Raw genomic sequence first — 14,879 nt, forward strand, 5'->3', positions numbered from 1 at the left:
CGCTACCTGTGTCCCGGTCAACAATCCCACGGTGTTTCGGGACATTGCTATGTGGATATTGGCTGCTGAGTTTGCCTAAAAAAAAATCACACAGACACTGGACTTTAGGACTTGAACTCACATAGTCTAAGTTGACACCCCAATGCAGTCCTGGGGTGTGTTGTATTGTTGGAGGTGCCGTCCTTCGAATGAGACGTTAAACTGTGGTACTGTTCTGCCTGTTCAGGTGGATGTTAAAGATCCCATGGCACTGTTTGAAAAGAGAAGCGGGTTTCTCCTTGCTTTGAGACATCTCAACGATGTGATACGGCACTATATCAAATGCAAGGATTATTATTATTCAGTGCATTGAGACATCCCCTGATGTGAAAGACGCTGTTTCAAATGCAAACAATGTGTGAGCCGGAGGCACAACAATGCTGACTAGGTGGGGGACTGTATCGGTCGGACGTCTGCTGACATTTTCAATACAATTAACAAGCTGAGTGATAAGACTGAGGCTGTTACTTATTTATAAACAGGGAAAACATCCTTAGGGTTTAATTAAAATGAAACTAAACTTCCATTTGCACTGCGAATTTAATAAATAACAATAATCATTCCACATGATTTAGCACCTGTAGCAGTTCAACGCACTTAAGAAACTTACTGCAAAGTGGAGTGATTGCATTTTTACATGAATGCAACAGCCAATTTTTATGCACAGCAACATCCCATAAACAGCCATGTTCAGGTGGACATTAAAGATCCCACAACGCACTTTTTGAAAAGAGAAGGGAGTTTCTCTCTCCCGGAGTCCTAGCCGACAATCCCTCAGATAAAATCGGCCACTCATTTCATGGCTGTTTGTGGGATGTTGCAATGCACAAATTGGTTTCCGTGTTCGCCTGCAAAGTGCAGTCACTGCTCACGTTACAGTGCCTTCACTTCACAGTAAAACTCTGAAGCAGTTTGAGATATCCTTCTGAATGATATCAAATGCAAGGATTGTTATATAACAAGGAACTTTTTTCAATGTGTAACGTAATAATTTTACATTTGGTATAATGCCTTTCAGTTTGGGAAAACGTCTCAAAGGGCTTTACAAAATTAACTATTAATTGCAGTGACTGTTTATTTTGTGGGCAAAAGCGACAGCTCATTTGCACACAGCAGCGTCCTGCAAACAGTCATGGAGTGAGTGACCAATTTTATTTGGGGGATTGCTGGCCAGGATCCCGGGAGAGAGAAACTTCCTTCTCTTTTCGAATCGTGCCATGGGATCTTTAACATCCACCAGAACAGGCACGTTCAGGTGACCTTGGTTTAACGTCTCGTCCAAAGGATGACACCTCCAACAATACAACACTCCCCAGCTCTGCACGGTGTCAGCTTGGACTATGTGATTCCAAGCCCTGACGTGGGACTTCAACCCACGACTTTCTGACTCAGAAGCGAGAGAGTTGTCAACTGAGCCAGGCTGATATAATTTATAATAGCAAAGCAAGCTTGCAGTAATTATTCGCAAATGTAGCAATTCATTTCTGTAGGCAAACAAAACAGTCATTTTATGCTCAGCAAAGTCCCACAAACAGCTGTAAGGTGAACGATTAAATAAATTCCAAATAAGTTTGCGGGGATCTTTAACACTTGAACAGGCACAGCTGGGGATCAGGTTAATGTCTCACTCGAAGCATTAACAATGGCACCTCTGACAATGCAGCACTCCTAACTCCCTGTGCTCCACTGGGACATCAGCCTGGCATGCGAGCTCAAATCCCAACCTAACTGGGGCTTGAGCCCGCGATCGGCTGACCCAGAGGCGTTTGAGGGTCACCGTAATGTGAGCCAGGCTGACACCTGCACCCAGGACTAAAACACATTTGAATTGAGGCTCAATATTATTGAGCCGAGCTCTTTGTGGCTGAATGAGGGGTTTGATTATTGTCACCCGAAGACTGACTCCTTTCACTGTGCGACTCCCCCTCCCCCTTGCCTGGCCTGAAATTTCTGAACAGATTGACTTCAAGATTGACTCACTCGTTTTCAAATCTGTTCATGCCCTCGCACCTCCCTACGTTTCCAACTTGCTTACCCCCATCCCACCACCCGCTGCCTCTGCTCGGCTGGCTCCTGCCTCCTGTTTGTCCCTCGCCCCCTCTGCTCCACCATCGCTAGTCATACTTTCAGCTACTACACCCCGAAGCTCTGGGATTCTCTTCCCTAATCTCTCCGCCTTGCTCCCTCCCCTCCACTTTCAAATCCCGCCTTAAGACCTTCCTTTTTGATCATGCTTCCAGTCACCACCCCCCACTCCTCCCCCTGGTTCTGGGTCAGACTCCGCCATTCTACCCTCACTCTCTGGAACTCCATCCCGCAGTCCTTCCACCTCATCCCCTCGCTTGCTTCCTTCAACGCAGCAACGTCCTGCAAACAGCCATGGAGTGAGTGACCAATTTTATTTGGGAGATTGTTGGTCAGGCACTGGGAGAGAGAAATTCCCTTCTCTTTTTGAATAGTATCAGGGGTCCGTTAATACATCACACCCCCAGCACTGCATTGTAGGTCTACTTAGACTCTGTGATTCCAAGTCCTGACGTGAGGCTTGAACCCACAACCTTCTGATTCAGAGGTGAGAGCATTACCACTGAGCCAGGCTGAATGTGAATTCAGGCTGAATGTGAATTTTGTGCCTTTGCAAACCCTGCAGGTGTTATTTGTCTGAACAAATAACACTGAAATACTTGTGTTTGCGTCATTCTGAGGTGTTCTGTCTCAGGTCAATGCATGTTCAACTCTTCCTGTAGAATTAATTTGCCAGCAGATTTCCAGAGATGTATATTTAGGTGTCAGCCTGGCTCAGTCAGTTGTACTCTCAACAACAACTTGCATTTATAGCATGCCCTTCATGCAGGGTAGAGTCTCGGAGCTCTTACGTCTAGGTCAGACTGTTGTGGGGACTTTGAGCTCACAGTGTACGCTGACATTCCAAAGCAGTATGGGGGAGGTGGGAGGGGTGAGGGAGGTGAGCGCTGCATTGCCAGAGGTGCTATTGTTTGGATGAGTAGCTAAATCGAGGCTCCCTGTCTGTGCCGGTGTAGATGGATGTTAAAGACAGGTTGCACGGCATTAACATCTTCAGTAATACATCGCTCACACCCCAGCTCTGTATCAGAGCATCAACCTAGACTGTGAGTCAAAGCCCACGAGGCAGGGGCTTGGTGTGAAATGATACTTAATGCCTGCGTGCGTGTGTTGGGGGACAGTTGATTTGAAGCAAAAAAGAACGTGTCAGGTAGAAGCCTGGGCATAGCTGTGCTGAGAGGTTTTCTCATCTCCCCCTCTCTCGTCTGTCAGCACCACATTCCATCAGCAAGTTAGAGGGCGCTCACTGTCACAAGCCATCACTGTGTTCCCAGCCAGCGCACATTACCTGTTGACTTCACTGCTCTCCAGCCCTGACTGATTCACTCTGACACCTTCACTCTGAGCTCAACTCAGGGAACAGAGAAAAGGAACAGAGTGTTTGTTATGTACATGTGAGGCTCTCAGCCTGGCTCAGTCAGCAGCACTCTCACCTTTGAGTCAGAAGGTTGTGGGTTCGAGCCTCCCAAGTCGAGGTTTTGAGCTCGCAGTCCAGGCTGATGCTCCCCGGGGAGCATAGTCGGAAGCACCATCCTTTGGTGTAGCAGCATAGCCTTGCAATGTTGGACCTGATTTAACTGAGGTATCGAAAATAATGTGAAGGATAGACAGAGGACGACACTTTAGTGAAGGGATCCGTTATAAGGGGGTAGAGGGTTGCAAGTTTCCACTGGGAAGCTCTCTGAGACATTATCCTACATGTAAAAAAAATGCAAGTTGTTCCCGTTGTAAATAGAGTTAGAGTTGAGGTCGGGAAGCGCTTCCTTGTGATGATGTGAAACGCTCTGCCCCACAAAGATGTGGAGACCGAAACAATAAGGATGTTTAGAGAGATGAACTTGGGTAACAAAGGTATAAAGGTAATGCGAAAGTGTGGGCATTGTGATTAGGAAATCTGCCAAGATTATGCACTTAATACTCTCCGGAAATAGGTAAGCAGGGGGTGACTCTCTCGGGAGAGAGAGTGTGCAATCCAGGGAAATTTCCATGTGTAGGTGGCACACATGGAGCTCGCACTCTGGTTTGGAAACTCTCGGGCCCGGCGATGAGCTTCTGCATGTGGCAGACCCGGCTGACCCCTTCCCCCTACACACAAGGTCAGAGGAGTTTGCAGGGAATGGTGGGAAAGCCATAGAGAAAAACTGAAACGGAGCCAATGTTCTGATGTATCTGCGAGGAGTCTCACAGCTAACAAACTGCAGGCTCTCAGCAAGCCTGGAAGGAGCTCTGCGCCCTAATTAAAACAACTGAAACACAGTGATTTATTGGGTCTCTCGTCACCAGCAGATGTACAGTTTTACAAGCAAAAACCTCACTTAACTTTGACCATGCTGAAATTCTGCTCAACTCCTTCAACTCAGAAATTAATGTTGCACTGAGCTTGAGCGGTGAAATCTGCACCTTCGAGGCTTGTTAGTGAGCCAGCCATTAATATTAATAACAATATAATAACATTAATAACCTTCACGACTCTCACGTCTGAGGACGTTTCAAAGTGCTTCACAGGATTGACTGTGAAGTGTGATAGTGTATTTTGTGGGCAAACAGAAATAGGGGTGGAATATGTGTTCTGTGTTTACCTAAGAAACTCTTAACAAAACAAAACCGGTTGAAAAATAGTAATTAAGCTATTTTCACCAATTAAGCCNTTTTTTCCTGTCTCAATACCCACTCTAATCAGTATTGCACTGGTGAGCAGCTGTAATCTCTCAGTTACTCCATGTCAAAATTCGGAGCTCTCTAAAATGTTACATAAATAGAGTAAATTTAGACCCAGGTGGAGTTTCTTCCTGTTCGTTCTGATTTTAAGGCAATTTTCCATTGTAATGGATCTCTCTACCTTTAAAAACTACAGTCACTACACTTGACTGCTGTAACATGACTTCAAATGCGCTATGAGATGTTTCGATGTGGTAATGCTTTCTTTCAAAAACTGCAACTCCTCCGTTGGCATTTAAAGTGCTTCATAAATAAATAATCCCATCTTGTCATATCAACACACTTCACAGGTAATCACTGTCGAGTGCACTTGTAGGCCAATGTGTCAGTTAAACCACACGCAGCAATGTCCCACAAACAACCGTGAAATGAAGACCAATATATATCTATCTGGCGGATTGTTTGCCAAGACACCGGGAGAAATTCTCGTCTCTTTTGCAATAAGGCCACAGGGTCTTTTAAGTCCAACTGAACAGGCACAGACGGGATCTCAGTTTAATGTCTCATCCATCTCATAAGGTCTCAAAGAAGGCACCTCTGTCAAGGCAGCACTCAATCTACACGATTGTGTGTCAGTCTAGCTCAGTGGTAGTTCTCTCGCCTCTAAGTCAGAAGGTTGTGGGTTCAAGCCCCACGTTGGGGGACTTGGATTCACATAGTCTAAACTGACACTCCAACTACAGTGTTGGGGGGTGTTGAATTGTCGGAGGTGCTGTCCTACAAATGAGACTTTAAAACCAAGGTCCCAACTGCCTGTTCAGGGGGATGTTAAAGATCCCATGACACTATTTGCAAAGAGAGGGGAGTTTATTATGGTGTTATTATTATCCTGGCCAACAATCCCCCAAATAAAATTGGTCACTCACTCCATGGCTGCTGTGTTTTGCCCACAAAATACACAGTCACTGTACTTTGCAACATATCCTGTCGAGCTTTGAGACACCTCAACAATGTGATAAGACTCAATATTAAATGCAAGGATTATTATTGATTAATGCTGACATCAGCCTAGGTTATTAGCAACAAATGTGGGTGAACTGACAACATTATGACTGAGGTAAGAGCGCTACCAAAGGAACCAGGCTGGCAGGGTAACTAACACTCACCGCTGGCTTGATTTGTTTCAGAGTGGACAGACTGAGAAGTTTCGGCAGGTGACCTCGATGATGTATGACCTGATGGAGAGAAGATCTCAGCTGCTGTCGGGAACCCTGCCACACGATGAGCTCAAAGATCTTAAGCAGGAGGTCACCATGAAGATAGACTTTGGCAACAAGTGTGTAGTCTCGATACATCAGATCAAACAATATTAATTATCTCCAGACCTACCTTTTTAATTGTGCCTTCGGTCATCTTTCTCCTTCCCACCGCAAATCAGCTCTCACCCCCAGTCCAGGTGTTAAGCCAGGACTGCCAAACCCCTGGGACTGATGCGAAAGGCGCTGTGTAAATGTAAATTAGTATTGTATTCTATTCAGCATTTTTCACATCAGGAGACTGTCCTGTAATGCTTCACAGGATTTTACTGTGAGCGGTGATGACTACCCACCCAACCTCTGGAATTCTCTGCTTCTACCCTTCCGCTGCACCGCCTCTTTATCTCGAGATCTATTTCTTGCGCCTTTGGTCACCTTCTGTTCCCCTCTTCCTCCCTTGCTCAGTGTAGTGCAGTGCTCTAAGTCGCTATCCTGATGGATGTGGATGGTGATGGTTGTGTATGAAGATGTGATAGCTCCCCCCAGTACTGCCTGATCCTGGGTGCTGCAAGCGTGCCCTGTATTGGTTCTCCCAGTCTGAGCAGATGTTGCTCTGTGTTGTAGGATGCTGGAGCTTTGCCTTGTGGTGAGAGATGAGAACGGAAACATTCTGGACCCGGACAAGACCAGCGTCATCAGCCTATTTGAAGCTCACAGAAAAGCCACACACGACATCACTGAACTCATACGGGAAGAGACGGTGAGAGGGTTTTATTGTCAGCCGGGTGTCTGACACACATGGAAACCCATCACTGTGATCAGCCGGGTGTCTGACACACATGGAAACCCATCACTGTGATCAGCCGGGTGTCTGACACACCCAGAAACCCATCACTGTGATCAGCCGGGTGTCTGACACACCCAGAAACCCATCACTGTGATCAGCCGGGTGTCTGACACACCCAGAAACCCATCACTGTGATCAAGTTAGATGTCTCCCTATTAGGTTTTAGGCTTGCTGGGCAACAGGAGCTGAGTGGGATGAATCCCTGCACCCAGTGACTGGTCTGCCCCTCCATCTCCTACCAGATGGTAAGAGCCGTGTCCAGGGCAAAATCCCTGATAACTGATCCACCAGGTGCCCCTTTAAGAGATCTTAAGGATAGACTGGATAGGTTGGGCCTGTTTTTGCAAGAGAAGAGCTATTTAAAGGGGAACCTAATAGAAGTTATAAAAGGTTTCAATAATGTTAATGTAAATAGGCTGTTTCCACTGGTTGGGGAGTCTGTAACCATGGGATACAAATGTAAGTTAGCGACTAGCGCTATCTAATAGAGAATTTAGGAAGAGCTTTGTCACACAGAGGCTAGTGAGATTGTGGAACTTGCTGACTGAAGCGGTAGTTGAATTAGAGAGTGTGGATACATTCATGAGGAAGCTAGAATTTCACATGAAGGAGAGGAGAACAGGAGGGAATGGGTGGGAGTAGGAATGGGTGAAGACGCGTGTGGAGTGTAAACACCGGCATGGACTGGTTAGGCCCAGTGGTTCTCCTGTTTTCGTACTGTACAGTCTTTGTTGCCAATTAAGAAGCCATTCCTGCTCCATTCAATGGAGCTCACTTGCGGGTCTCTTCAGTTTCAGAATCAGAGTGAATACAGTAGGCTTTCCCGCCTGGCCTCCGCTCCCACCCACAGCCTCTTCATCTGGGTCCGTAACTTTGTGTGTAAGATCGGCGAGGAGGCCGAGCTCTTCATGGCCCTGTACGACCAACATGAGCAGAAGATCATCAGGTGAGGCACCACAAGCACCAACCTGGCCACTGTCTCTGGGGTCCCACTGCCCGGGAACCAGGGTTCTGACTGGCTACGCTGACCACATTTACAGTGGGGAGATACTCTGGAGCTTCGTTAGAAGCGATCCCCTGTCCTTTAACATCTGTCTGGTTCCCCTTTAAGAGATCTACCGGGGGCCCAAGGAAGAGATCCACCAGATGCTTCTTTAAGAGATCCTCTGGATGCCCCTTTAAGAGATTCACCAGGTTAATATTTAAGAGATCAACCCTGTGCCCCTTTAACAGATCTATCTGTTTTTTAACAGATCACCAGATGCCTATTTAGGAGATTCGCCTGGTTGTCCCTTTAAGCGGCCTGACCTGACTACACCTTCAAGTGTTTGGGATTTATAAAGCCCCCCCCCCCACTTGTAACAAGGCATGGTCATGTAGAGTAATAGCCCTGGTAGCAGCCTTGTGAACCTAGACTGTACTCTTTCCATCGCGGCTCTAGTGTCCTTTGACCGTGCGTTCAGTCATCTTTCCACAGTTGCTTATACTGAGCACGAGTGTGGGGACTGGACACACTGTCTGCGGCGACTAACCTCCCCCACTGGAAGAGGTTTTCATTGATCACGTGGTGGGGGGAGATGATGAGTTTATAGACACCCCCCCCACCCCCCACAAAAATAAACACACTGATTGGGGTGGGGGAAATCAGCCTGTTGTTATGTTGTGACTGAATGTAATTCTCTATTTTTCGTAATCTCAGTGAGAACTACCTATTTCGTTGGGCGAGTACAGGACTGCCCAAGGAGATTGATATGTTGCACAACCTCAAGGTAGTCTTCACAGTAAGTACTCCCCAATGATGACAACAACTTATCACTATCAACCTCCTGCTCGAACCTCAAAGTTTAGACGTACTAAGAGGCCCGTCCCAAGACTCTGCTTCAACTGCGCCTTTGGTCACCCTCCTACCCCAACCCTCCCTGCCATCCACCCTTGCTGATCCCAACCCCTAGCTCGGGTCCAATTCCCGGACTAACCATTGCCTTCCCGATGTGAAAGGCGCTATACAAATGTAATTTGTTGTTGTTGAAAAGTAACACCTATTCATATGTAAAGTGGCAGTGTTATTGGTATGCTGATCATCACTGAAAAACACTTAGAAACTACCTCTGTGGAGTGATTTATAATAATAATAAATGAGAATCCTTGCGTTTGGTATAGCGCCTTATCAAGTCGGAAGGACATCTCAAAGCACTTCACGGGATTTACTGAGAAAAGGAGCGACTACAATAATAATAATAATCCTTGTATATGATATAGCGTCTTATCACATCTTTGAGACATTTCAAAGCACTTCACAGAACATATTGTGAAGTGTACTGACTGTGTATTTTGTGGGCGAAACGCAGCAGCCAATTGCGCACAACAGTGTCCCACAAACAGTCGTGGATTGAGTGACCGAATTATTATTATTATTTTGAAGGGATTATTACCCCCGGAAAGGCTATCCGCCAATCGACTAACAAACGGGTTCCTACTTACTGCTAGGTAAACAGAGGTGTGTGGAGGAAGGAAACTTGCCTAAAGTTTCACCCTGCTCGGGAATCGAACCCGGGTCCTCTCGTTTGCTAGGCGAGTGCTCTAACCACTATGCTACAGGATAACACATGGAGTTGGGGGAGGGTGAAATGTGGAAGGGCAATTGCACACAGCAAAGTCCTACAAACAGCCATGAAACAAATTATCAATTTTATTTGGGGGATTGTTAGCCAGAACACCAGGAGAAACTCCCTTCGCTTTTTGAATAGTGCCACAGCATCTTTAACGTCCACCTGAACAGGCAGACAGGGCCTCAGATTAGCATCTCATTCAAAGAATGGCATCTCCAACAATGCATTACAAAATACACACAGTCACTACATTGTACAATAAATCCTGTGAAAGATGAGACATTTGAGATATTTTGATGATGTGATAAGGAGCTGTATCAAAACCAATGATTATAATTATTATTAATAATAATAATATTCAACTCAATATTTTAGGATTTAGGAAACAAGGACTTGAACCGGGAGAAGATATGTTTGGTGTGTCAGATTGTCCGTGTCGGACGGATGGACCTGAAAGAAGCCAACGTGAAGAAGTTGACTCAGGGACTGAGAAGACCTTTGGGGGTATCAGGTGGGCCACGAGCAACACATTCATCTCACCCTCAAAATGTCCCCTGTATCCCCTCCGCAACAAACCCTATGTTAGCTGAGCAGAGGCTTTTTTGGGGGCCAGTCAGGTGTCAACAGAGGGCTGGAATTGGAGAGATAGGGAGGGTGAGGAGCTTGAAATCGATCTGCTGGGAGCCAGGGTGCCAGTGGAGCCTGGTGTGGAGTTTGGTATAGAATTTGAGTGGGAGTTGGTGAGAGGGTGGGGGTCAGGCAAGGAACACGCCTGGGTCGGAGGAGTGTAAGAGGCTACGAATGGGAATAATTTTGTGGACGCTAGGCAGTAGAGAAACACAGTTTGGCAGCATCTAAATTAGTTCAGCACAATTTGGCTTTCCTGTGCAGCCAGTTTATTGACTCCAGTTCCTGGGGCTGGGCATGATGAGTGATTTAATCACCAAATTTCAGTTGAGATACTACACTAAGCATTTGCAAGTCTTTAATCTTTAAGCAAATTAAGGTGTTGGCAGCTTATTTACTTATTTATGGAGAGACGGTGTATCGGCCAATCAGTCCAGCCGTCACAGACAATAACATAGAGCTTTATAGCACAGAGACTAACCATCCAGTCCATGTAGTCTGTGCTGGTGTTAATACTCCACCTCTCTATCCCCCTCTCCTACACCGCTCCCTATTCCCTTCTCCTACATCTCTCTCTTCCCCCTCTCCTACACCCCTATATTCTCCCTCTCCTACACCCCTCTATTCCCCTCTCCTACACCCCTATATTCTCCCTCTCCTACACCCCTCTATTCTCCTCTCCTACACCCCTCTATTCCCCTTTCCTACACCCCTCTTTTCCCCTCTCCTACATCCCTCTATTCCCCTCTCCTACATCCCTCTATTCCCCTCTCCTACACCCCTCTATTCCCCTCTCCTATACCACTCTATTCCCTTCTTTTACATCTCTCTATTCCCCCTCTCCTACATCCCTTTATTCCTCATCTCCTACATCCCTTTATTACCCTCTCCTACACTCCTCTATTCCCCTCTCCTACACCACTCTATTCCTTTCTCCCTCACGTTCTTCCTCAGTATCCTCTTAAATAAGCTGATGCTTTCTGCTTGAACTGCAGCTCCCAGCAGTGAGTTCCACGTTCACACCACCCTCTGTGTGCTCCTCTTAAATTCCCTGTTAGATAGCTACTGGCTATCTTATATTTATGCCCACTCAACAACAACAACTTGCATTTATATAATGCCCTTCACACAGGCAGCATCCCGGAGTGCTTCACTGGTGAAGTACTTTGAGATGTTCTCCTAAGTTGCAAGGTGCTACATCAAATTTAAGGATTATTATGTCAGGATTCTCCATTATAGCAAAGGGAAATTTCCCAATGTAGCAGAGGGCATTCCCCCACAGCAGTGAAAGGGTGATTTAACCCTATTACATTAGACAGTATAGAGGAATGGCCCATTACAGTGCAAAGGAATCACCATTACAGTGGAGTCCTGTAGCTCAGTGGTTAGAGCACTCGCTTTGCAAGTGAGAGACCTGAGTTCAATTCCAGGCACAGGGCGAAACCTTGGGCAAGTTTCCTTACTCCACACAGAGCCTAATAATAATCCCTCCAAAACCAAAAACAATAATAAATTGGTCATTTTCAATCTACGACTGTTTGTGGGACATTGCTGTGCGCAATTGGCTGCCGCGTTCGCCCACAAATATACAGTCAATTCACTTCACAGTGTGTTCTGTGAGGCGCTTTGGGACGTCCTCCTGACGTGAAAAGCGCGATATCAAATGCAAGGATTATTATTATTATTATTATATTACAGTACGGGGATTCTCCTATTACAAAGTAAAGAATTCCCCCATTTCAATGTTAGGATTCCTCCACAATAAATAATATAATAATAATAATCCTTGCATTTGATTTAGCGCCTTATCACATCTTTGAGACGTTTCAGAGCGCTTCACAGAATATACTGAAAAGTGAATTGACTGTAGATTTTGTGGGCGAAACGCGGCAGCCAATTGTCCCATAAACAGTCGTGGATTGAGTGACCAAATTATTATTTTTTTTGAAGCGGTTATCCCTGGAAAAGTGATCCGACAATTGACTAACAACCTGGTTCCTACTTACTGCTAGGTAAACAGAGGAGTGTGGATTAAGGAAACTTGCCCAACATTTCGCCTTGCCGGGAATCAAACCTAGGTCTCTCGCTTGCGAGGCGAGTGCTCTAACCACTGAGCTACAGGACTCCAATTACAATGTAATGTATTCCCCCTCTACAACGTAAAGGATTTCCCAACAGTTAAAGAGACATCCTCATTGCCAGACGTTCATTGATTCTTGAACATTTCTATTCTCCTTTCATCTTAAAGTATTGATCTGGGTTTACTTTTTCAATCCAATTTAAGGTTTTATACATCTCTATGAGGTTTCACCCTTATCAAGCTTGATCTTTCAATTTTCACAAACTAACAGCTCATCCAAACTTGCCTTTCATTTCCAAAGTTGCAAACCAACTTCATTAAACTCCCTACTCCAGCCCCTTCAGTCTCATTTCCACAGGAGTGAGATGGCGCTCGACAAAGTCACAACTGGCATCCTCTCTCTGTGTGACCAGGGCTCCATCTGTCTCCTTGTCCCCCTTTTTGTTTTAATCAGAGTGTCTGAAACATGTGAAAACCCATCACCATGCTTAAGAATATCCAAACCAAAACTGGTGAAATGGGCAGACACATGGCAGATGGAATTTAATGCAAGTGAATTTAAAGTGTGAATGAGGAGAGGCAACATAAGATAAATTATACAACTTTAAAGGGGGTGCAGGAACCTGGGGCTTCACATACACAAATCTTTAAAGGTGGCAGGACAAGTTGGCAAAGCTATTAAAAAAACATATCGGATCTTTGGCTTTATACATAGAGGTACAACGTATACAAGCAAGGAAGTTAGGTTGAACCTTTACAAATCGTTGTTTAGGCCTCAGCTGGAGTATTGTGTCCAAGTCTGGGCACCACACTTTAGGAAGGATGTCAGAGCCTTGGAGAGATAGGTTGTTGGAATGGGATGCGTATTCTCTCCCTGGAGGGACACATCTTGCTTACCTAATACTTACTGCTTTCCTTCACCTCTCCACATTGCCTCTGACCATACCTCACACCCAACACAGCCAAAACCCTTATACAATAGAAAATTACATTTGTATAGTGTCAGGAGAACATCCCAAGGTGCTTATTTACTCATTCTTCACCTCCCACCTCAATTATTCGAATGCCATCCTCGTTTGTCTCCCCAGCTCCAGCACTCATAAAATCCATTTGATTCAAACCTCCACCACCCATATCCTCCACTGTAACTAGCTCCACATAATAACAATAATAATCTTTGCATTTGATGTAGCACTTTTCGCATCTTCTAGACGTCTCAGAGCGCTTCACAGAATAGACTGTAAAGTGAATTGACTGTATATTTGTGGGCGAAATGCGGCAGCCAATTGCGCACAGCAGTATCCCACAAACAGTCATGGATTGAAATGACCAATTTATTATTGTTTTTTTGAGGGATTATTATCAGGATTGCCCAAGGTTTCACCCTGCCGGGAATAGAACCCAGGTCTCTCACTTGTGAGGCGAGTGCTCTAACCACTGAGCTACAGGACTCCCATCACCCCAGTCCTTGCCCGGCTCCACTGGCTCCCTATGGCAGAACAGATTGATTTTAAGATTCTCACACTCTTGTACAAATCATACACTCGCACTCCCTACTTCTCTGATCTGCTCATACCCCACTCTTCTACCTGTCACCTTTGCTCGGCTGACTCCGGCCTCCTGCACATAATAATAATAATAATCCTTGCATTTGATATAGTGCTTTTCACGTCGGGAGGACGTCCCAAAGCGCTTCACAGAACACACTGTAAAGTGAATTTACTGTATATTTGTGGGCGAACGCGGCAGCCAATTGCGCACAGCAATGTCCCACAAACAGCCGTAGATTGAAAATGACCAATTTATTATTGGTTTTGGTTTTGGAGGGATTATACATCCGTCGTACCCTCCGCTCCACCATCAATGGCCGTACTTTCAGCACTGAACCCCAAAACTCTAGACCCCTATGCTTCAATCGCTCCAGCTTGCTCCCTTATTGGCTGTTTTCAGATCTTATTGGAACCGTGCCCTCTTTCTCCAGCTTGGCATCAGGCTGTTAAGCACTGCCCCCACGTGAAGACTACTGTATGAATGGAAGTTGTCTCTTCTGAGTCACCTTATCTCAAGACTGAAGAGACCGAGTTTGTCTAATCGTTGCTCACAGCTCATTCCTCTAACACTGGGGATCAGCCTCGTTGCTCTCCTCTGCACTGTCTCTAGGGCCTGAGCAGCTCCTTATGTCACAGTGACCATAACTGCCTGCAGTGTTCAAGGTGGGGCCTGACCAGGGTCCTGTAAAGTGTGAAGTCCGGGGAAGCTTTTTCTCACACAGAATGCCTGATTCAGCACACTGGGCTCTACGTGGAGCTGAGCGAAGCACCTTGAATCAAATATATCCTTCTGTCTCACGCACCATCAAATCTTAAATTGCTGTCAGGCATACAGCTACACATCAGTGAGCCTCTTGGCTTAGAACATACCTTAGTCTGACATTGCATCACGCACTTCACACTGTTGTGTTCCCTTCATGCTAGATAGCAGCCCACCAGTCACACAGTGAGAGCGAGAGGGACAGAGGGAGAGAGATAGATTGGCAGGGAGAGACACAGAGACGCAGAGAGAGAGATGCAGAAAAAGATGCAGAGAAAGACTCAGAGTCAGAAACAGACACACACTGAGAAACATCAGACACCGGGAGAGAAAAACAAACAGAGAGAGACACAAGAAAGAGAGAAACA

General features: G+C 45.8%; 1 protein-coding gene across 1 annotated transcript in view; it reads left to right on the forward strand.

Moving 5' to 3' along the window:
• Nucleotides 1-14,879, forward strand: part of LOC103188103 (dedicator of cytokinesis protein 2) — a 222,482-nt gene that overhangs the window by 27,451 nt on the left and 180,152 nt on the right. The window contains exons 6-10 of the mRNA XM_042343812.1: nucleotides 5,970-6,118; nucleotides 6,663-6,798; nucleotides 7,677-7,831; nucleotides 8,585-8,666; nucleotides 9,870-10,005. Of these exons, the coding sequence (XP_042199746.1) occupies nucleotides 5,970-6,118; nucleotides 6,663-6,798; nucleotides 7,677-7,831; nucleotides 8,585-8,666; nucleotides 9,870-10,005 (658 nt within the window). The remainder of the gene's footprint in view (nucleotides 1-5,969; nucleotides 6,119-6,662; nucleotides 6,799-7,676; nucleotides 7,832-8,584; nucleotides 8,667-9,869; nucleotides 10,006-14,879) is intronic.

The sequence above is a fragment of the Callorhinchus milii genome, unplaced genomic scaffold, assembly GCF_018977255.1.
Source record: "Callorhinchus milii isolate IMCB2004 unplaced genomic scaffold, IMCB_Cmil_1.0 Scaffold1, whole genome shotgun sequence".
NCBI classification, from domain to species: Eukaryota; Metazoa; Chordata; class Chondrichthyes; order Chimaeriformes; family Callorhinchidae; genus Callorhinchus; species Callorhinchus milii.